Source organism: Temnothorax longispinosus, chromosome 9 (assembly GCF_030848805.1).
Source record: "Temnothorax longispinosus isolate EJ_2023e chromosome 9, Tlon_JGU_v1, whole genome shotgun sequence".
Lineage (NCBI taxonomy): Eukaryota > Metazoa > Arthropoda > Insecta > Hymenoptera > Formicidae > Temnothorax > Temnothorax longispinosus.
In genome coordinates, this window is record NC_092366.1 from 15,258,189 (window position 1) to 15,282,766 (window position 24,578).

The following is a 24,578-nucleotide window of genomic DNA, read 5'->3' on the forward strand; positions in this document are numbered from 1 at the left end:
GAACGAGGTAAATATACCGGCACATACGGCGACAGTCGTGGCGGCTCTCGTAAAATTTATCTCGCGTGCGATACCCCGCGATACTTTTGTTTTTCGCCAACGTACGAAGTACGAACGTTAATTCCCTTCTTCACCTTGCTGACCAAATATGCCCGCTCCCTCTTTTTCCAAAAGGAGCGACAATGTTTCGTTTCCTACCACGCATTGATGCTTGCCTATAGGTTTTTTTTTTCATTTTTGCATTAATCATATCGCACTCGACGATCATAAACGTATAATACGTAGCACGATCGTTAAACATACTTTGTGCAGATGACGACAGTTGTTTTAAATCATCTGTTATCTAATCTGCGAATATGTTTTCAAAAGCATTTAGAGAGACGCGTTGATAAAATATGTTGAAACATTAATGCGTTATGAAATTAAAGTTTGTTTACTTACTTTAAACATTGAAATAAAAATGACGTTGGAACTAGAAGATTTGGCTCATTATATTCTCAATATAATGAGAGTAGAATATCAGCGTCGAGTTATCTTTTCGAGAGCCTTTCGTTAAGTTAATGGAGCACCGCCGATTAACATCTCACTTCGAACACGATTTACCATCTCTGAAACGATCTCGTGCCGGTATCGATCGTTCTATCTTTGGAATACGCACTATCGCTCGAGCGACAAGCAAACAGAGAATCTTCCGCTCTTTTTTTTTCGTATTCGAACACTTTCGAGCAGATTGGGTCTTTCGATTCGGAACCGGGTCCTGTCAACCGACGACTGTCCCTTCGTAACAATCTTCGACTTTTCGTGCCTTTCGAGAGATCCTTAATCGACGGTTCGTCGGACTTGGTCTCTACCGTCTTGACTTTTTCTCGCCTCTCGATTGTTCTCTCCTTTCCTCCATCATGCGCGGAAAGGGAGAGTGAGAAAAGGAGAAAAGGAATTAGATATCCCTCGTTTTCTGACAACTATCGGGCGTGTGTCGGTCGAAGAAGAAAGAGGCAAAGTGACGACGGGGGCTGGCAATAGGGGAGGGGGAAAAAGGGTGAGCGTGTTAAAGCGTGTACGGGGACCAAAGATCACGAGGAATTCCTGGAAATCGGCTTATATGGAGGAGCGGATGCAGGAGAAAGGGGTATCGAAGGAGGGAGATAGAAGTAATGAGGTTGATTCTCTGTTTTCTGTGTTTTCAGCGAGCGGCGGAGAGAGTATCGGTCGGTTATCGGACCGTGGCGTTTTTTTTCCCTCATTTTGCCCCCTTCTACGTAGAACTCATTCTCCTCCCCCGCATTAGTCCCTCCGGCAGCGTCTCTTTCTCGCAGCATAATGAGGCCTTCATGTTGCGAACTTCTGCGTCTTGTTTCTCCTTTTTTTTATCCTGAGGACGTTTCAGTCCTATGTAAAATGTCATCGAATACGAGGCCAAGAATCTGTCCGTTGCTTGGCAGGAAACTTTTGCTTGCTTCTGATTTTACATATATAAATAAAAAGCAATTCTTTCTTATAGAAAAAGAAGATTTCTTCTAGTGTACGTGAGACATATGTTGGATATGTTGGATAAATAAATTACCGTAATTTATTCTTTAAATTCAGTGGAAATAATTTAAACGAAAATACCAATTATTACATTCTTACATTTCGCGACGGCAAATCATACACTGAATGATTTAATGGCCCGTTACGAATTGGGAACATCCGAGACCCAACTGCAGAAATTGGCGTAATACGCCTTATTATTATCGAAACCGCAACAGCGAGAGGTTCTCAACTTGCGCGCGCGAATGATCGATAGCGCGCAGATGGCACCAGGAAGCGATTAAATTATGAAATGTGTACATTTGCAACGACATCGATCGCGCTTGCAACGACACGTCGTGTACAAAGTTTATGAGACGCAGCCGGAGGCAGGGGGGGAGAGAGAGAGAGACCGAGGCCGAATACCGCGATACCGAAGTTAATTGGCATGTTAATGAATAATAAACTCGTGTCACTCGCGCGCGCGCGTGCGCGAGCGCGCGGGGCATCGATGGCTCTCGGGACGGTTTGTAACTGCGGACGTGACAGCGCGGCTGGCACTCTCTCATTAATATTATTGTTTACTATGCCTCTAATCTCCGTAATTTTTGCGACCGCGCAACCGCGTTTCTACCAAATGGTGACTTGTCAGAGTTCATTGATTTGAGCGACTGCTCGCTCGCGCGCCGAGCGCGTTATTCGTCGTTATCTTCTTTCCCGGTCGATTCTTGGTAGTGGTGCTCCGGTCTGGCTTGACCAGGCTTGACCGCAGAAAAAAAAATTTCCTTATCTGTCCCATCCGATAGGCGAAACCTACGTCAGCGAGCCGCCGCAACTGCAGCGCCGTAAATTGGAAACGAGACGTTCACCATCTGGTCGATTAATTCTTTGAGTAACGGATAACGATAAAGCCACAGGTCGGACTCGACGAACACACTCGATCGTAATGTAATGCCGTATAATATAATAGACAGAAATTTCGCTATTCGAAAGACACATCCACAATTCCTCGTTCCGCCAGAGTGTTAGCTAAAATATCCGGGTTTATTAAACGCAGATAGGCTAATTAAATTACGGACAATGTTTTACATTGCATATATACTTGCGCGCATCGAAGTGAGTTTCATTTTTTGCATTTATTTTCCTGTATATTTCCAATGTGTGTAAATAATCGTAGCGGCAATCAACAAAAACAAATTAGCGCACGCAATATTATTTATTGGCCGTTCGCCAAGAGCAAATTTCAGGATATTTACCTCTCTACCTCGTTTCATCGGCATCCTAATAAACGTCGGTATATTCCGGGTGATTTAAAAATAGTCGTAAATTCAATCCTCTTTCTCTCTCTGTCTCTCTTTATCTCTCACGTGCGCGAGCGCTACGCGCGGCCCGCAGAAAAATCAATTAAGCGGCTTATGTGAAATATCGGCGCAATTACGCACGATTGCCAAATCTAGTCGGGCTATCGATGGCCGCATTATCAAACGCTCCCCGCTCGGCCTGTGTCGATTTCAGCTGCAATTCTCTCTCGCGCACCGTCAGCTTTTCATCGAGCGTGCGCATTTTTATTACGCGATTCGGAGGCGTATTACCGGGCTCGGTGGAGCGTGCACGAATCCAGGGAATCGCACGCGAGATCCTTCTCCACTGAGGCGAACCACAGGAGCGATTGCAAAACCGGTGATCGATAATGCGTTTCACGATCGACAGATACACGCTTTGGCGTTTCATAAGCGCGAAGGCTCTCGAGAAATTTGCATGGAAACGTTATTACGTATTTCCTTGACAAGGCTTTAACGATAGAGAGCTTTCGATCTCTGTTTTAGAAATAAATATTAATAATACAAAAATTGAAGAAATTATCAAAAACTGATATGCGACAGAGATAGGGTATTAAATCTTACGATATATTTATTATTGTATTTGTCGAAATAACGTTTTGCGTATATAAGTTGACGCAATTGACTGACCAATGACAATTTGCAGTCTGCTATGTCCGCGATGACAATGCAACGATAAACCATTTCGCGAGAATCTCCCGTTTTATCGCGAAAGTTCACGTTACTCGCGGGGACGTTCCGATTCTTTCTCGAGGCCATTCGTCAACCGTTATCGGGCCGTCGGAAATCTTATAACTCTAACACGACATTAATTACGCTTTGTAGCGCTTCGAGATATGTGTACGTACACTTTCGGTCTCGGAGCATGAGGCTTATCGTTTCTCACGATGTAGTCATACGCCGTAGTTCGCCGGTACCAGTTTATCGGAAACACCTTTTTTTGCCGTTCCTGCGGAACCCCCGAGGTGTTGACGAGAGCCGATCGTAAATTTTCTGCTGGTAGAGGCGATGCACGCTTCTTCCTTTTTTTTTACTTTTCCCTCGTTAATATCTCATCGTTCTATTTCCTTTTCTTGCATTGCATCAGGTAATACTCGGATATACGTCGAAAGTTAATGATCGAGAGCTTCCATCGGTTGCAATTAATATGAAAAAATAACGAAAAGAAATACATATCTTATCTAATACGATGCGCGATGTCGGACCAAGTAAGGAATTTTTATATGTTTTTATATATTTACAAAGAAAAAGAGGAGGGGATAGGCAGGGAAGATGATTTACGCAACATTTTGATATAAACTGTAATTTTGACGATAAAAATGAATCGATGAACCAATCTCTGTGCACGACTTTCGTTAAGAAATAATTTAATGAAGTATCACATTTTTTCCGCGTTTGTTTATTCATGCATTTGTCGAGGAGCGTTTTCCTTATTGAGATTGTTGCGTGCTTCGGAAGCAACGAGCATCGGAGAACGTTGTATCGGGAAGTAACGGGTCAGAGGGAGCCGGTCTGTGTATCAAAAATACGACTTGTCGAAAGTGTTATAATGAATAATGCGAGTTGCGCGCCCGTCACTCTCGGAGAGTCAGCCTCGCGCCGTTACCGATACTGTATCGGCGCGAAGGAGGAGGCAGCGATTGCGGCAGAGCGGTAGAGGGAAGGGTTACAGCCGGTTCATTGCATGCAGTAAATTTTCTTCGGTTGGTAGCAACGCATGTCCATCACGCGAGACTATATACGGTAAATAAAGGATATACGGCATTCCTGTTTATCAAGTAGGAAGCGAGGAAGAGACGCCAGAGAGAGGGAGAAGACGCTGGCGGATCGACTTTAACCGCGCGTAGTGTATATTATATTTTTCTTCGCTTTGTTCGGATAATCTCCGAAGAAATGAAGATTCGCTCAATATTTCACTGTCAATTCGGCATAGATCTAGCATCTAGCGTCGTTGTGCGAATGAAAAGTGATTTCGAATCAATGGCAGGGAGAGACGCAGCTCTAATCACGTTTGATGCATATGGAATTTACATCGTCGCGGTTGAGCACCTCTGTCCGACAGCTGTTCGGAGCACGTAAGATAACCCAAACCAGCCGGGTCTGTCCCTAGTAGTCGGCTCGCGTGCGTATTGACGTAGTTTGTATTTTTTAAGTCTCTCGTCATGCCCAAATGGCTCGGCCACGCCGCCACGTCGCGCCGGAGCTCCTTTGATTGTCTTCTGGGAAACACCGAGATTCTTTCCTTCCTGTCAGCCGGTTAGTAGATCAGCCACGAATTACCACGAAAGTCTGCCACGAAAGCCAATCAGCGTCGATACACTCCTGAAAAGACACTTTAGCTCGGGTTCCCCGAACATTCTTTATTGTGCACGCGGTACGAAAGAAAGCTGTTCAGTCCTAAATTAATGCCCATGCGACTATCCCCGAGTCATTATTCGGTGTGTTGCAGAATTTCCGCAAATTTCATAGAAATATATCCATTCTCCTCCAGAAAAAGAATAAGAAGAGAAATAGTCCTTATAACATCCGTCAAGCAAGCGATGCGAGTTAGCGACGATGATCATTAGTTTTAATAAAAAGAAAATGCCGAAAAGCACGCAACCGTACGAACTGCGTTCACGATTTACATCTTCGATAAATGTCGCATGTCAGAAAATAATAACATAGTAGCTTGGATACTACGGCGGTCCTAAATGCGTTGTGGCCCATAAAAAAACTTAACGAGCGTCGAAATCTGAAACCCGAAAATCTACGTTATTTAATCGCGAACAGGCGACCTTTACTCTTTAGATCGTTTATAGATCGCTCGACAGCTCACTGTCCTCTTTTGCTAATCAGCTTTTTTGCTAGGCACGCGCGTGTCGCGATATGGAGATTTATGCAACGAGGAATCGGAATCGTACGAGCAACTTTGTCGCGATTTCGTCGATCTCGGAGCCGCGCTCAGCTTGTCTCGCTTCGTCTCTCGCCTTTCCTATCCACGACAATGCTCGTAAATCGCTCCGGTCCCCCGAGGGGGAATCTCACGTGACGCCTCGTCGAAACGTATTCTTCTGGACTTTATGCCCGCGGTGGCAGTAAAATCTTATCCTTACGAGACACTCTTCCGCGCCGAGGACTAACGGGCACGACTCCCGCCGTTTGGTGCCTAAGGATCAGCCGGGGAAGAATATGTTCCTCTCGGACGATAACATCGCGCGGTACCGTATGGCGCGTAAAACGCGCCGTTCTCGTGTCACTTAAAGCTCGTAATACGCTTTGGCGCGGCGAGGCGCAGTTAGTTGGCGAACGACGCGATGTCCCGATGAGGAATTCGGCCAGGGTCGCTGCTTCGTCCCGATTACCGCTGTTTGAGGACGCGGGTTCCCTGCACAAATCGTCGCGCGGCACATTTGCATGATAGGCCGCAATGATCAAGTGACTTGAGAGTGAACGTCTCACTATTCAACGACGCGCTATTGATAAATATAGTTTGGGCGTTATACATTCAGATAAACGAAATTGAATTTTACACATCTTATTTTTTATTTTTATTTGCGGGAAATAAATCATAGCTTTTTCGAGTAAAATTGTGCCTCTCTTGTACACATATCTCTTATACACAGAAACTATTTGGCAATCTGTTTTATCATATCCAAGCGCGAATTTCGCGATCGCGATCGCGATAGGATAGAACGTGAAAGAAATTGCACTTCTCGGCCACAAATATCATTTCGTTCTAGCGGAGTTTGAGAATCTCGTAAGTTCCTTCAAGGATTCACCTCTCGCCGCTCGAATTTTCGGTGGCGGCTACCCCTTTTGCCGGTGTCTCCCTTTTTCTCTCTCTCCCCCTCGCGCCCTCGACTTCCGACGAGCGCTTTCCTATCTGTACTTCCATCTTCTCTCTGCATTCCTTGGGGTATTACACGCCCCAGCGTGCACTACGTATCTTCCCTCTCGCCTACGCGTGGCGTCGACTCGATGGCTGCTGCTTCCTCGGCAGTCCTTCCACGGCTTTCTACGTCGCGAGGATGGGCGAGCGAGCGAGCGAACTCGTTCAAATCCCGATGCGGCGCCGGGAACAGCGCAAACCCATTACGGATTCATCGTGCGCCATTAGCTAATTCTTCCCTTGCTCCTAACATCTTCCTTTCCGCGCACCCTTTTACCGCCCATCGCGCGCGCGAATGATCGTCTTCGGCTCTCTCTCGCTTTCCTTCCTCTTCTTCATCCTATTTCGTGCTTTCCCATCGGACCCTTCAGCCAGCTTTCAAACTCTTGTAGACCCTTTCTAGCTACTCGACTTCGCATTTTGCGCGCAAATGTTCTTACCGCGTACTAAATGAAGACGGCACCGGTCTCCAATTTCAGAGATCTAATCGGGAGAAAATTTTTAGGATAGTTTTGACAATGTGTGAATTACAGATCAGTCAAGATTTGTTGTAATTGCGAAACGATCTCAGCTTGCCGGATACGGAAATGAGGATAATTTGCGTTTTGAAAAGGTCCTGATTTTATCGAGAACGCTCGATTTTCTAAAGAGCATGTCGTGGTGTCGGTTGAAATGTATGTGGCAGTTGACGAGAGAGAGAGAGAGAGAGAGAGAGAGAGAGAGAGGGAGGACGAACGAGGAGATCGGTGAGGGTAGCAGGCGGTGAAAGCAAGAGGAAGACACGAGTGGAGAAGAGGAGAGGACAATCCCGTGCGCGCACGATGGAACGAAAATGCAGTCACCCGGAATAAACGAGGAGACCCGAAGTTGTTGGTCGAAGTTCAGCCGGAGGGGTTGGGAATGAGTTTGCGTCGTGGCGGTGATGAAACTTTGCCGTGACGAGAAAGAGGGGTTGTCACGCCGTTCGCCTCTAAAGCCACCCTATCCACCCGCGTGGAGCGTGGTATAACACACCCCTCCTCCTCCCCTCGTCGTTTCAGCCATTGTTCCTTTACGCGCGGCGTTCTGGCTTTAAATGCGCGGCTTTGGTATTCTTCTTGTGTCCTCCGTTCATAGAGGCGACGAAAGAAGCGCTTTCCGACCACTTGTGCGATTACCATTGTTTTTGGCTTCGGATTGAGAATTCGCGGGATGATATTTCGTTTGTGCAAATAATCTCTCTCTCTCTCTCTCTCTCTCTCTCTCTTCTTTTCTGATACAAGAATAAATTATTTTACGATAAATATATTAAGTGTAAGATGGGCTAATTGTGACTCGATTTTGTGACTCTTGCAAAGGTATAGACTAAAATGGCAATTCGGATTTAAAATTGTGTGTTCAATATTAAATCAAACGCGCAAATCAAAAATACTTCGGCTGAGGCTCCTAACGAGAAGAAGCGCCGCGCCGCGCCGCGCCGCGACGCACCGTATGGAGGTCGGCCGTTGGAACGGGTTTACGCAGCGGACCACACATCGCGAAGGATAAAAGACGCATCATCCTGCGGGCCCGTCGCAGATATAAAGACGAGCGTGACATATTTTTGCGATGCCTGAACGATGCGAGAGCGCGTATGAGCGCGGGATACGCGCTCTACGAGCCTCTAAATATAGAGCGTGACTCACGACGCGACGCGTAGGAGGAACGAGAGGTGGCCGGAGGAACGGGAGAAGGGAAGAGACGTGCAAAAATACAGCGGCGCGAGAGAGTGTCGTCCCTGTGCGGAAACTTGTGCGTAACCTCGACGCTTCCACACGCTCGCGTCCACGCGTCCACTTTCACGCACGTTCATATAAACATTCGACTTAACCGCGCGGCCTCTTATCCGCGACATTTCACGCAATCGACGAACTCTCGTCTAGATCGTATCTCCGTAGTGGCGCACCGGTATTCAACGCTACGGCATGTTAATACCGTTAATAAAAAAAGACGTCGTATTGTTGTAGAAATAATAGCATTCCCGTTTTTCTCAAGACAAAAAGTGCACGATCAATCCTGTTCCTGATTTCAGCGTTTCGTGCATGAAGCAAAAGGATAAGTGAAGTAAAAAAAAAAAGGTTTCCATTAAATTCTCGAAACGATTGAATTCCTTTGCGGAACAGACAAAATAAAATAAAAATAGAAAACGAGGCGGAGAGAGAGGAAGGTCCGCGAACAACGACGAGAAGACGATTTTTTTCTTCTTTGCCTCTACCATTGCCGAACAGACTTCATTCTTAGTTTACAAGCATGTGGTCTACAAAGAGGTTGCCACGTTGTTAAAATAACCGCAGAGCCCGAGACCCGCGACTCACGAAGGCGTACGCTCGTTCGCGCGGCGCGAGTGTGTGTGTATGTGCGTGTGTACGTGTGTGATTTTGTTGGGTGCACGAGCGAAGGCGCACGCATGCACGCTCACGCAGATACGCACGCACGAGCGTATGTAGTGTAGGTCCGCATCGGTACAGAGGAAAGCTGGCACGGGCAAGGCAAGCCTTCGACTGGGGAGATGCATCTTTACTTCATGACAACGCCGAAGTGGCGGTCACCTTCCGTATAGTCGGCTCTCGCCCCGAAGAAGGCATTTCTTCGAGTCGTAAAATCGCGAGCGCTAAAACACGCGTAAATCGTCACCAATTGCAGATTTACTGTTATTTCAATCGACCACGCCGTGAGCGAGTATCGCTGATCTGATTTTCCGGTACGTTCCGTGATGATACTTATGAAATATGTTGTATAATGTAAGCGCGTTTTTTTTTTTATATATCTAAGCGTACACACACACACACACACACACACACAAATTTTCTTAATGTTTATTTTTACATTATTTATTTAATTTTTCTGAAAATAAAGGATGAAATATTTGGAGAGCTCGGTAAAATAAATATCCAAAAATAGAAGAATAAAGCTGGTAGAAGTAACTGCGTGCACTGTATGATAATTAAAAAGCAACTATTAGTATACATCCTTTTTCAGATATATAGCAGGATGTATAGCACCTTGCGGAAGTGTTTTAGTTTTTTTATTCCTCGTCGAGCGGTTATTTGGCCGAAGCGAGAACCACTGTGACCACTGCCGTCACCACGGCGGCGGTGGGACGTTAACGTAAGAAACTTTTCGAAAACCACAAAGTACGGCCGTAAAGGAGGGCCGCGTGCGCGAACGTCACGCGTTTTACGGAGGAGTCGAGGAGCGGACGAGTGAAAAAGGCGCCCCCCCTGATTCTCACGAAACGCGAGGGAGGAGGACGGAGATGTGAGGAACCTTCGCAACGTTCCTCCGCAACCCGAACCTCGGCAACGCGGTTACAGGCGGACTGATATTTTTTGTCGGTGGTCTCTCGTCGACTTTGCCGTCCTCGACGTGACTTTTATTGCTTGTACGGTGTAAACGCGGTCCCGTCAAGAGTGCAGGAAGGAACGTGGCTTTATCTCGTTAAGATCCTACGGTTAAATTCGAACGAGTTAACTTAACGAGTCGATACACCATCTGGACTACTGTTTTACTAGATTCAAACTAGAAGAAGTTGCTATGATAGACATTTTTTTGTGTTTTTCGCTGTTTCCAGGATCAATCATAGATTCGTTGTACTGTTCAAGATGCTGTATATTAATAGCGAATCATGTTGGAGATATCAATACGAAGAATTTAGCGAGGAGAGTGATGGTACATCAATAAGTGAATTAAAACAAATTTCACAAACGAGCAATTTAATATTTTCCCGGGGCGCGCGGTAGTTCTTAATTTATTTCGGTACTGACGGCGTAAGTTGGTATCGAGCGTGACGCGAATGGGGAAAGCGCCCAATCGATTACTCGTTACAACATGGAGCTACCGCGAAACGAAGAGGTAGGCGAGGCCGCGCGCGAAGAGGAGTGCCCCTAGATTCGGTAATAATGAAAACTCACCGACGTGTGTGATTGAAATCGCGGGACATCGCGGCGAAATAACTGTTGGGACAGGGAAAAAATGACAGGCGATGCAACGAAGGGGTGTTGGCGTTATGCCGCGGACACACTATTATGCATGCCCGATTACGTCACACGAAATCGCCTGGCTGGTGCTTTTCATTTTTTCCGGCAGTCCCGCCGTTGCCCCGTAATAAAATATAATTACGCCCGATAGCCAGGCATTTAGCGGACCGTTATTATTTCTTCATCGCGCCGCGGCGAAACTGACTGCTAACTCGAGTACCTACCTGCGGTAGCATCGTGAAATTACGCTTGCCGAAAGAACCGAGGTGAATCGAGTTTCGCGCACGAACAGGCGTATGTAAAGTTAACGCGAAATATTTTACCTATGCGAAAGTTTTTTTTTATGACGGAAACAACTATCCGGACGTAGCCTTTCAGTTTACATCTCGTTAGATTTCATGATTATAGTAATACCAGCCGAAATTACTGTAATATCACCAACAAATGTAGATCGAGCGAAAATATGAATGTATTCAGTAGTTTTATCTAATACAACATTGCAAGAATGTATCATGATATCCGTCACGGCTCATTTCTTTCGATTGTATCTATATAATTATTGTCTTGCTGATAAAACCATAGGTTTTAATCTGCATGAGATTGTTAACTAATAAAAGCGAGTACGGTAATATACTGAATTTAACAATATACTGAATTCGAAACGTGTCGCGTTACATAAGACGATTTAATCGATCCTAATCCAGAAGTATTGGAGAATGGCGTGGGAAACAAGTCCTTCGAGAAGCCCTTTGTGTAATTTGAGTAGGAAATGGCACCTCGTAGAATAAACTCATATGCTTCTGTTGTTAAGGATTATATAATATATAACGTGTAGCTTTCTATAGCTTGTAGAATGTTTAAAATTATTTTTAATGTTTTATTTATTATTTAATAAAATTGTGATTCGAAATTAGGTATATAAAAGATAAAATATATCGATAAGTATGACTCGAATAATTATCTAAAAAGTTCTAGGAAACTTCTTTATGTCTTGTTCTTCATCTCTATTTTTTAAATAAATATATTTCTAATAAATTTTATTTTTTTGCAACCGACGGGAACGTCAGATATCTGCTATACATTCGGGGGAGAAGAACAGAAAGCGTCGAGTGCGAGAAAAGGAAACCCACGGACACACCTGTACGTGTACAATAAATTTGCTACTTTTTGATAGAAGCTTTAGCATCGGCTGAGACCGAAATAAAAGTTGGGGGGCTCCGCATCCGGATGACTCTTGACGGATCCCTGCAACGATCCGTCACATGCAGATACCATTCTATGCCTAGCCCTACGTTGTCCCTTATGCATAGTACGCGTGGATCTCGATACACAATGAACGGGGGGGAAGAACCACCCAGTTGGTTCTGGCTCTGCTGCTGCCACGCATCGCCGCTCGCTTTAGAACGAGGACCTGCTCCTTCCTTTCTGTCTTCCTCTCCCTCTTTGCTGTCCCCCTTCCTCCTTTTTTATATTCCCTCCTCCGCGTCCTTTTTTTTTCTTCGCGAACGGTGGTGAATGGTTCCAGTCGGGCGGATTTTTGGGGGAGACGCGTCGCTGCGACAGAACTCGTAGGGGGATGGCGGCGATTCTGTCGGCCGTCTGCAACACGTTGCATTGTGTCACTTCTTCATTCATTCCTGATTTTGCGGCCGACTTGCGTAGCGAATTTACGAAAACCATGACCCCCCCGCGCAGACTGTCCGTTTTCCTCCTTTTCGCTCACTTAGATCGCGCGCGTTCTTCGTCGCTCTTTTCATATTCACCCTCTTCGTTGTGCAACTCTGTCGTCGTTTCGAGGGAACGTTTGTCCATCTGTGAAAATCCTCGCGTGATGATTACGCGACCGATGTCACGCAAGGTTGTTCTTCGCCGCCCTTTAATGACACGTCTGTTAACGTCATCGGCGATGTAACTATCAGACGCGCAGGATCGTCGTTGAATTTTGCCCGCTTTCTGTCTTTCGCATCAATGTCGCATGTGTGCTGATGACACTGTCACTTTAAACTCGATAATAATTTCCTATTCGATCGATGAAACACTTCATTAAAAGATTACGGAATGATAAGTATAATTATGCTTTTATATAATTAAAAATACGGGAATATGTAAACATAATCTTATAAACTGATTTACTTGATTAATTAGAAAATATGTCTTTTTGGACATTTTCTCCGATAATGATATTAATTATATAGATAATCATAACGGAGTAGTTTTCACTGTGTTGAAGATCTTTGATATGCATGCATCGATTGATTAGTTTATCGTTCGGCCAAATGGAGGAAATTTTATATCTAATAATAGAAGTTCTCTCTCTCTCTCGCGCGCGCGCAAATATTCGACAGTGTTTGTTGTACCATGCGATTGAGCGCGAGTGATCTCTTCTGATTCAGCCTACCCTGAGAAAACAAACTGTGAATCTGGTTCGGGTTCACTGTCAAGTGGGGGAGAGAGAGAGACCCCCTTGATCCTGAAGGGGACAACGCGGGGTCACAGCAGTTTGTGATTGGGTCTATTGAGGGTTTTCAAGTGCGTCGACGATCCTGCTTCTCTTCCGATCGTGGGAGAGTGCCGGAAAGTCCTGGATACTCAGGTACTTCTCGATGTCGTCGCATTGAATAGAGCACAGTAGATATCAGCAGAAAAGTTGGAATAAATGTACCAGAGACTAAACTAAATTTTATTATTTATAGATTATTAAAAAATGACAGTTAAAAGAGCCTTAAACATATCTTCTGTCATCTGATTCTCAATTTCTTTCAGTTGTATTTACTCAATATATTGTAATCTCTTATCGTGTCAACTGTCAATTGAGTACTTTAGGTTGTTGAAACCTGGGAAAAGATACTTTAGCTATCTTAAAAGATTACTCGATTCTCGTAGACTTCATTAAGTCAGAAGAATCAAGTGTTCGTTGAATCCCGGCTCGAGATTTTACTGATGCGAACATTTATCTCGAACATGATACCGCATTAAAATTTGAGCCTATCTCTCCAAGAATCAGCGTAAACGCACGCTCGCTGCTCCGAATAAATTTAGCTCATATTTACTGTTAGGCGTTTTCTCACGCGGGATTGGATGGCTTTCGTGTGAAACGCTCTTTTAATTACGCTACTTCACTACCATGCCCGAATCGACTGAGAAGATCTGACGTATTGAGAGAATCGGGTATTAAGATCGACTTCAATGATATTAGAGTCATTGTATCAATGTAATTTAGCAAGCAAACAGACTATATAAAAGAAAAATCTTCAACGAATCGAAAAATAAACTTTGGAGATTCTCTGATAAAAAATTCCAAGCTGTAAAATAATATATTGTATATATATTTTTTTTAATTTACGGATCTAATGTCGATTGCATTCAGGACATTTTACGCCTTTGAGAGAGCGCAACCCTCTCGACATCACTTCTCAGTTCCGTGCTCTAACGATAAGAATGAAACGCTGGGCGTACAATGAAGGTGTCGTTGCAGGAAATTATACAGCAGTTATAAGAGTCTCTCTCTCTCACTCTCTCACTCTCTGCTCTCTTTTCTCTTCTATCTTCTCTCTCTTCTCTCTTCTCTCTTTCTCTAACCGCGAGCAATTGTCTCTTAGGCTGGTATTGTTTTCTCCTGAAGTCATCCTTTGCCCCTCGTCTTCTCTCTATCTGTCTCTCCCATTCTTTCTCTCTTCCTCTCTCTCTCTCTCTCTCTCTCTCTCTCTTTCCGCGGGGCCTAACGAACCGCTTGTCTGACACCGCGCCGCACAATGAGAGATCTAATCGCGGGTGAAGTACTTAATATCTTAAGGTCGGACGAGACCGACGCTAGGGTTGCCGGGTGTACGGAGACGACGTCGCCCGGGCGCTTGCTACGCCGCGCCGCAAAGAGACTTCACGGATACGAAGGTGGAAATGGAATGGTGTACGATGGAATGGTGGGCGTGAGTTCGAGAGTCGGAGAGGGTTGAGCGGCTGGCTCCTTGGTTACTGGGTTGAATCCCCGTGTCACGATATCTGATGAAGAGGACGCCTCCGGGTGACAGCCACTCGCCCGCAGGACTTTGGGATAGACGTGAAGTTGCAGGTGTTAGGTACTTTCCCGAGATACAGCCGACGTATACCTCGTGACCTTGATTCGCAAGACTACGTTATCCTCGAGAATGTGGAAGCTACCGATCCGAAACTGACTGTCTATCAGGATAATAGCGAAATTTGTCGTAGCATAGAGAAGCATCCCTGATATCCTCCATAGATCCTTTAGACAGAATGTTTTACTAAAAAATTATGTAAAAACAAGATGAGTTATCTAATAATGATCTATAAATTTTGAAAACTAACAAGGAAACCTCGCGAAGTGGAAAATTCTGATTTTAATATAACTTTCCACATATGTAGGGGGAGTAAAAAGATGAATTTATAAATTTTTTGTTGCTGCCAAAAAATGATTCTAAAGGGTGAAATCACCCTTCATATGTAGAGCGGCTTTTTGTTTTTCTCGATATATTTCGGAAAGTATTCAAGATGTCAAAAAATGTTTCAAATAAAAGTTTTATGGTAAAAACATCTTTATTTAACCACATTAATAAATATTCAAAAAAAATTTTTTTTTATTTTTAATCAAAATTTTGTTTAAAAAATTATTTTTAAAAAATATTATTAATGTTGTCGAATAGAGGAGATTTTACTGTAAAACTTTTATAAGAAACATTTTTTGATATCTTGAATACTTTCCGAAATATATCGAGAAAAACAAAAAGCCGCTCTACATATGAAGGGTGATTTCACCCTTTAGAATCATTTTTTGGCAGCAACAAAAAATTTCTAAATTTATCTTTTTACTCCCCCTACATATGTGGAAAGTTATATTAAAATCAGAATTTTCCACTTCGCGAGGTTCCCTTGTAAGTTACTTATTACAAGATGCGTTGCAATAAAAATGTATCGTTAAATGGATATTTTTTTTTACTTATTAATTGCTCACGCACTTTTACTGTTTTATTCTTTTCGTCGAGGATTTGATCGATTCAACGGACTAGCATCGCGTTTTCTCGAAAGCAGATGCATATTCGTGGAAGAAACGAGAGGAGGAGAAGGAGAAGGAGAAGGAGGTAGATCGTCTCCCCGAAAGGAGTATACGCGCGTGGACAGAGGGAATCGGACGGGGAAAGAGGGATGGGACGAAAGAGCGGTTTCGTCGAGTTCGTCCGCAGCGTACACCTGCCGCTTCGCAAATGAATCCTTTGTCTCTACTCGCCGAGTCATTAGGCGTGCAGCCGAGGGCAGCCGCGGTTTTAACTAGTTGGCTAACCGAAAGTAATAAAAAGCAAAATAGCGAGAGTAAAACAAACCGTATGCGATGTACGGCACCGGTAACGACGGTCCCGCGGCGTCCTGTACTGGTATAATCGAAATTACCCCCTCGGGGGCCCACGCGAATGGTCGCTCCTGGAACGTCCTTTTAATTTGACTATACAACTGACATAGCGCTATTAAACGCTCTGCATGAATTCGCCGTCAACCGCCATCAAATTTGGGAGAAAACTCTAAAGCTTGCGCATATTAAACGTAAAGATTGTCGAGTGTTACAAATTTTATTTCGAATCAGTTTAAAATAAATTTATTTTTCAAGAAAAGCTATAATAATCCATATAAAGTAAAAATATTTGCTTTCTAACGATTGGAAGAGCTAGTAAAATAGATGGAGATGAGTGAAGAGGATTAATTTTTAATATCAAGTAATCTTGAGAGCTTATTCATCCATTGTTATTCCTACGTGTCGTACATTGTTCGACGTTCAGCACTGCCGCCGCTGTTAGCGGATCCGAAAGCCTCTTTCGACTCTCTGAGCGGAAAATTCGAGCGGCTTTTCCCACCCTCATCATTCGTTATCGCCCCTAGCCCAGTGGAGGAGGCATTTCCTGTAAGAAGCGAGGTCGTTTCGGCGAAATAACCGTTTGTACTCCGGCTCGTGTGCCTAATACCATAACCATAACGATACGCCACGGCAAGAGCTACGATGCGAGAAACGGACGAGGGGGACGGAGAAGAGACAGGACTCATGATAGAGTGGATTTGAGAGAAACCGCGTCTCGGAAGGGTGGCATTCGGTCTCGCTTATGCAAAGTTTTTCGTCAGTTTTTGGTTGTTCTCCTCTCCTCGCCTCTACGGACATGTATCTGCCGTCCCTCGGTTCACCCTTCCTTCTCGCGTCGCGGAGCGACGTACGATTTGCAATTCAACACGGTCTTCGCGCGCGTATGAAAAGCGCACCAAGAGTCCTGCAGCTTGTCTATACGATGCGTACGCGGGAACGCTCCTCTGACGGAGCGTTACGCGCTGGCACGGGAGAGAGACGCCGTATAATGAATAATAATCGCATATAGTGTCGCATCCTGCGAGGAGTCTGCGTCAGAGCCTCTGCCGCCCCCTTCGCGAGACGGCCGTCGCGACGCCCCCATTGTGCGTTGGATCCATCGGCGGCCCTCTTCGCAATTTCTTCTTCTCCTTTTTGATCTCCTGGCTCGCTTTTATTACCTTCTTTTTTAATATGCTCCCTGGCATGGAGACACCTACCGCGACGGTATGAAATTGAAGCTTAAATATTCTATGGAGTGTCGCGAGGCTGTACGAGCCTGCTTTTTGATACAGTTATATGAAACGTCGTTATGAGGACGAACAGCGAACTTTATATTACCGCGGTGAGATCTCTCCTCCCATAGCGCGACGCAATCTTCGACTTATCAACCCCGGAAATGGCGAGTCGCTCTTACTGGCATTGTGACGAAGATGCTTCGCGATTGAAACCGATGTCACGCGAGATTTTAGTCGCTTTTTCCGCAAAGATGGGGCAATTATGTGACAAGAATATGTAAAAGTCTGTCAATGTACGTATTGCATGTTAATCGACAACATCGTTTAAAAATTAAAAGATTGCATCGACGGAAACGGATAGACACCCGATAGAATCCCTTTTCATTCATCGACTCTGTTTACACGGGACTCGGCATCGAGTAATTTTTTTATTTCCGACGTAGCGAAGGCGCGGAGGACCACCTCCTTTCCTCGTGCCGCCATTTGTTTTTATCAGCGGTTCCCGTGGGACGTTAACAGCCACCTGCCGAGCGCGTTGCGGCCACGTTTTTCTTTCCTGCCTGCGCGCTCTTTCTTCTCTTTCCTGCTCCTCTTCCTTCTACATCCAGTATCTGGAAGACACTATGCGGCTTACCCCAGTCCTCGGGGGAATGACGCCAGAACGGCGAGAGACACGTCCTGAAAGTCTTTTTCCATCGCGGGATGGTGGCAGTAGGGTGCCGGTGACGGCACGCGTGTCACACGCGCCCATGTTGCGCACATTATGATTATATTATTTTTCCTTGCCTCTCTTCGCGATTCGCATTTATTATTTACGCCTATGCTCCGTCTTCAATCTACTTATATTCCTTTAATGTGTTCTATTTGATCGCATTTGTTCGAAATGTTATTTTGTTTCTTAATTGTAAATGGGTCAATTATTCTTCGCTCGACTAATGTCTATTTCTCGACCAAATGTATATAGATTAACTTTAATCTCGGTTTAATTCACTTTTTATCTTCATCTAATTCTAAGAATTAGAAACACAAGTTAAATCAAGATTAAAGTTAATCTACATTGGTAGAAATGGACATAACTCTACAATAAGTCAGAATTAAAAGAAAATCTGTGGCATTATTGGAGAACTATTGGAGTATTTGCAAATAATATTTTGTATTTTAACCGTAACTATAGCTCCTTTTATGTTAAGGCAGCTTGGCGCATGGTCTGATTATCCTTTTCCATGCTTCACGAAAGAGGCCTCGAGAAGACCGTAGGAGGGAACCAGTTCAAACATTTTTACGACGTGTCATAATTACAGGATTCCATGCGGCGGGCTTTGCCTCGCGGTTTAACTACTGCTATTTTTGCGTAACGTCGCTCGCGTCAGCTTGCGATCATCTTACATTGTATCAGTCACTATTTCATGTAATTAATTATATCTTAATCGTATAGAAATTCAGATTTCAAAATTATACGCATATTTCACAATGACAAATAAAGTTTGGATAAAATATTTATAAATAAATACATGAACAAATCAATGCCAATATACTCAACTCTGAAATTAGACATATTTTTTTAATGCATTAAGGACCGGTTGTTCCAACCTAGTTGGTAAACTAACTAATAGTTAAATCATATATATGTTTTTGTTTATCCTTTACATTAGACAAAGATAGACGTATGATTTAACTGTTAGTTGGCTTACCAACAGGTTGGAACAACCGGCCCTAAGCATTTATAAATTTATTTTTATTATGCATCGATATACTAATATATATATTTTTATATATTATATTTATTTTTTATATCTTGTACTATATAGAATTATCAGTATGTTAAAAGTTCATTTTACAAAAATTTTGCGGAGGAGTATAGGCGTAGAAATTTACATCTTGGAAGCCTGCCGACGAATTACCGCGCGAACGGCAGTCGGTGAGCGCTGGCGGCAGTTGCCGGGAAATTAAAATCCTTCGTAAAGTCTTCTAGAAGCGATAGAGAGATCTCGTGCCACGCGGAAAAAAAAGGAGAAGAGTAACGGTAGAAAGAGTAGGTGGAAAGGGGGCCAGGGGGACTGTGTAGTCGGGGTCCATTAGGAAACCCCCAGGGCAAGGGAGAAGATCGAGCTGGAAGGAAAGAGAAAAGGCCGGGGAGGTGAGCAGAGAGGACGAAAAGAGAGCGAGAAAGGTTGGCGGGGAGAGACGATGAGGGGGTGGAACAGAGAGAGGAGCGCCGGTACCCTCTATCTCGAGAAGTGTCACCGATGATGAATAGTTGGCATGAACAAAAAGAATGCTAACCGCGTCCCCGCCGCTCGACGACCTAAAGCTCCCTCCCGCTCCTCCATCGCAACCCCGTCCTCTCCTGGAGGCTCCCCCGAACAGCAGAACCTGAGCAGCCAGTTCTTCCGGCTCCCACGTCGATTTTCCACGAACCAAAGAGAGAATCGAAAGGCAAGGGACCGAGCGAGGACGATACCATCTTAATTAAAAGTTGCCAATTCATTTCGCCCGTCGTTTCCACCCCGTGAACTCGGGCCGCTATAGAGACAACGGGGGTACGAGCGGGTACCCAAAGCTAGATGTGGGGGAAGGAAAGGGGCTGCTTTTCCTTTTGTCTTACCGTCGTGTCACTCTGTGAAAGCCGCGAACCTGGGGGAGGATGAGAAAAAAGTTGAGAGAGCCCGAGATAATAATAAGAAGTTCGTCCGAGAAGGAAATTAAGTAAAACGGCCTCGTAGGACAGCCAGGCACAACCCCTGGCGCAATGTTCCCCCCCTTTAAACGCCTTTGCCTCTCTTTATTTGCGTAAATGTGTAATTCTTTCACACTTTGCTCGACTGGCATTTCAAGAAGCTCGCACGACATTAGAACTCTTCTTCAGCTATAAATGTTTTTGAATAAGACATTTAAAAAATAGCACAACTTGCGCCATACTTTAACATTTATATTTAGTACGGGACAACTGATGTAATTCAGTTATAACAATTTTAACTCGACCGCGAATTATTAACGATCTCTTGAATTGCGAAATGAATAGTGAATGATGACTCGAGCAAATAGCATTGCCCAATGGCCTGAAAATGCATTTCGTTAACGCGTCGCAGTGGCGGGGATTGCGCGAAGCAAGGGCGTCCTCGTAACAAAACGTACCCCCTTAACACGCTCTGAGCTGCCATCGAATGCTAATTGCTCCATTCATGAAGTTGAAGACGTAAACCGGCTATCGGCGAAACCGCAAAGGGCGGCGGCGATTTGCCACGGTTTATGCCGCGAACGAACAATACTGCCGCACAGTGGCGCGTAAATAATTAAGAAATGGCCCTCCGGACCTCTTGGCCTCTCTCTCTTTCTCTCTTTGTTCGCTATCTTGCCTCTATTCTCTTGTTTTTTTTCTTTCTCTTTTTCCTTTGCCGCCCGACCGCGGGCCGGCGACGAGTTTTACCTGCTCTAATTACAAATTTTTCGCCGATGCCGGGCGCGCGGCCGCAGGTAATTTAGTCCCCAATTTATATAAAATATCTCGCGGCTAATGAAGCAATTTGAGGCTGTCTACGGTGATAACGTATGGAGTCTGCAGGTTGCTCCGATGTAATGGAGAAGAGACGAAGTAGATGAGAGGGATGCGGGAGGAAAGGAGAGAAAGCGTGATGCTGGGAACAGTGGGGGAGATGGGGAGAAAGAGAGAGAGAGAGAGAGAGAGAGAGAGAGAGAGAGAGAGAGAGAGTTTACTTACAGAGGTACTCCATTACCGCGGGTGGCATTAACTTTCCCGTTGTGCCGTATTTCCTTCGCTAGAAGGAAATCTGAAGTCTATTCGCAGTCACCTGATCTCTATCGCTAGAAAAGTCGCCGCCTAAGCTTCCTTCAGCCGTGCGTATCTACACAATATATTCCAAACGCACAGTCGTTAATAAGATAGAATAAGCTTGATAAATAAATGTTAAAATTTAAAGTGGATACAAAAAAATGTTGGCATACTACATGTGTGTGTCCCATGAATGACGTAATAACTTTTCAATTGGGCTGGTTCGTGTGGATACGATCGCGATCCGATTTGCACGGCTAATTTAACGAAACAGCACGATCGTTATTTAGCGATACAAGAATGTTTCATGGACTATCAGATTGCGAGTCCGATAAGGAATCGTGAAAATGATAATGAGCTCGTTCTTGCTGCGCATGAATTTCATGTTAAAGAAGGAGAGGCGGATCACCGTTAACGTCTAACAACGTCCAAGAGAGATACGTGTAGAAATCGTTCGAGAGATAAGTTTATAATTCCGAAATGGTTACGCGTCACCGATGTTGTTTAACTTCTCACATTACGCACGTTCGTGTCCATAAAATTAACAAATTAACATACGGAATCTTTTTTTTATCGCGACAAACTTATTCGACTTTTATCAATTGTCTCAATACTTTGCTTAATCATAGTATAAAGTAGTCGTTTCTCAGATCTTAAAAATCACGCATTATATATCTCTCTTCGTTACGTCAATATACATTTTCTCCTCATTGACGTAACGAAGCGATGCGTGATATGAGACGCGGTCAAATTGCTATTCAATGAGATACGTAAATCCGATGCGATTTATAGGATGAGTCATCAAAGTGAGATTAACGTCTCGCGCGGACAAGGCATCGGTTATTTGTATACCGTCTTGGCTAAATGAAGTAGTTATATTATCGACGTAACAATGCACGAGCATTATCGTCCGATGCAAATGAAACGTGTGTCTAACGAGATATACCGGTTGCATCGCCGCTGGTATATTTTATTATAAGATCTTGTCAGGCTTATGTATGTTACAAAGTGGGAAAATATGACATTTACGACGTTCGGTGCCGATGTAATTTGTAATTTATAATTCGCGCGCGGTGTGCTGCCCATAGAAAGGCCAATTACGAAGTCGGCCAGATAATCGAATAATGCGTTCTTCGTCAGCGGTTATCGGCGGTTCTATCGCGCCAATTAAATATTCCCGTATTTACATTCGGACTGGCGAATTATGAATTCCGACTCGTTCGGTATGCATAATCGCGCGGCACTTTTATTAGCGTCGCGCGCGATAGATAATTCTGTCATTTTGCCATCGTGAATATTTAAATGCGGAGGCTCTCTATGCGTATTCACATCGCGTCGTTAAATTGCAATTACGTCGCAAACGCGCGAACGGCACCGGCACCGGCGCGGCGCGATAGCAGCATCGTTCCAGGCATTCCCTTGAAGAAAATTTAGCCGACCGCTAAAGGCGGAAGTATGTTCGCAAAAGGCGAGGAGAGTGACCGTTAGGCGCGTATAACGCAAAAACTGTTGAAAGTGTCATCGTGTCGCAGAAACGTCTTATTTTATCGCAAAACCCCGTGTATTAATAAGGTAGAGTTGCGTGAAAAGATATGTCGAGAGTGTATCCTCTCACGCGGTATGATGTATCCCGTTTTGACCGCGCCGTAACTTCTGCAGTCGCGTCACAGGATTTGCCGAGAGAAGAGAGCCGATCCCATAAACCTCGGGCTCGAAGATCCTCCGACTGTCGTGCTCCTTGGGGTCGACGAGATATCGCGACGTTATAGGGACATAGTACGCGGATAAGTGCGGTTACGTCAGCGCGGCTAAAGCGTCCGCTCGTAAAGCCGATCCCTGTATAATTTTCAATCGCTCTACGGATTTGACGACCTCGTCACGGTTTCGTTGCCGTTCCATCCACCTCCTCTCTCTCTCTCTCTCTCTCTCTCTCTCTCTCGTTTTCTCTTTTTCATTCTCGGCGAGCGCGGCACGATCGAGAAGGGCTGCTGCCTTCCTCATTCACCTTCCTCGGTGCGCCGTTCCCTCTCGCTGTTGAACAAGAGATGGGAGAGGTCTCGAGATAAGGGCGGAATGACGAGGTCGCAACGACCGGTAAAAAGGTGATCTCTCCCGGATAATACCGAAGGAGCTCGAGACCGAAGGCGAAAAAGAGAGCCTGCCTCCCCCGGGCGTCAGGAAAACATCGGCGAATGTCTGCGGAGGCCGTAAAAAGACAATACCGTTCTCACACCACGATAGAGTCTTGCCACCAAGTACCATTACCGATGGCGTATCACGGTTCCTATAGACGTACACGCAAGGTGGTTCGAATGTGGGCGCGTGTCTATGGGACGTCTTTCCTTTCTTCTCCTTGATTTCGTCACATCTGTGGAATCATCCCTCCGACGCGACGGGACGCTTCCTCGCGCATCTCCGCGATCTAGTGCTCTCTATTCGATGCGTCAAACTGGGAGGAAGAGTATAAACGCGATACCCGCCGTTGCTCTTTCCCGTCGCTAGCCCGAGGATTGAATTTTATAGCGGAGTCCTTTATTAGCCGCGCTTTTACGCACGCTATTGCGTCCCCCCTTCCGTTGATAGGTCGCCGCTCGCTTGCGCGGAGCGTAAAAAAACAAAAGTTAACGAGCGTGTAATTTATAATTTTACTTGCCCTTTGTTTCAGGTAAGTGCAGACTTCTCGATCGCTCCGCGAGCACCGCGACTTCTGGGGACAGTGAGTAACCGTCAATTGATTTTTATCCGCAAGCTACATATTAGTATCCGTTGAATTAAGAGAAAGGGAAAAGGGAAAAATGATTGTATAGGTGTATTCGTTGACTTTTGCATTTAAATTCGCTCGCTCATGCGCTTTCTCCTTACGATTTAACGACCATCGGAAATGAAAAGAGAGTTGGAAGAGAGGGTGAAGATTTTCCTTCGAAATTTCTTAGCGGCGGCAGCACCCCGCTCATAAGGGGCTCGCCGTGTTTAACTTCTCCGCGTATCCATCGATTTCATTAGCCGATAACTAGCGCGCGACTTGGATGCATACGAAATCACGGGCGCGTTATCGAGGGGATGGATTTGTGAGGGTGCCGCCGAATACAAGAGGCGATACATTAACGGCGCGTAATGACTTCGGTCGGTCGCGATTTCGAGGGCGGTAGGTCGGTATCCAGATAAAAAGAACATTAGTCACCCGGTATCGTTGTAATTACATTGCGTCTGCCAGAGCCGTCTCCTCCAGTTCGATAATTATAGCGTTGCATAATTGAGTATCTCATATTATGTGCGCACGAAGTGCATCCAAGCATCTGTTAGGGAAATTTACTATAATCTTAAATATACAGATAGTATCTCTCAAATATGCAGTCTCGAGTATGCGATTAACGAGACGTTCTGTATATTAAACGTATTGAAACGTAAATTATCGTGACATAATCGTAAGATCGTATCGCACACGCATTAGTTTTTTGTTAGTCGAATCAATTGCACGTCTCACGGGTACAAAGCCA

The 24,578-nt window shown here is 44.8% G+C and overlaps 1 protein-coding gene across 1 annotated transcript in view; it reads left to right on the forward strand.

The window, feature by feature from the left end:
- The window catches only part of Hth (Meis homeobox homothorax), a 136,075-nt gene extending 112,190 nt beyond the window's left edge, over positions 1-23,885 (forward strand). Inside the window, exon 8 of the mRNA XM_071787304.1 lies at positions 23,747-23,885. Coding sequence (XP_071643405.1) covers positions 23,747-23,805 — 59 coding nt within the window. The 3' untranslated portion in view covers positions 23,806-23,885. The remainder of the gene's footprint in view (positions 1-23,746) is intronic.
- Positions 23,886-24,578: the final 693 nt, after the last annotated feature.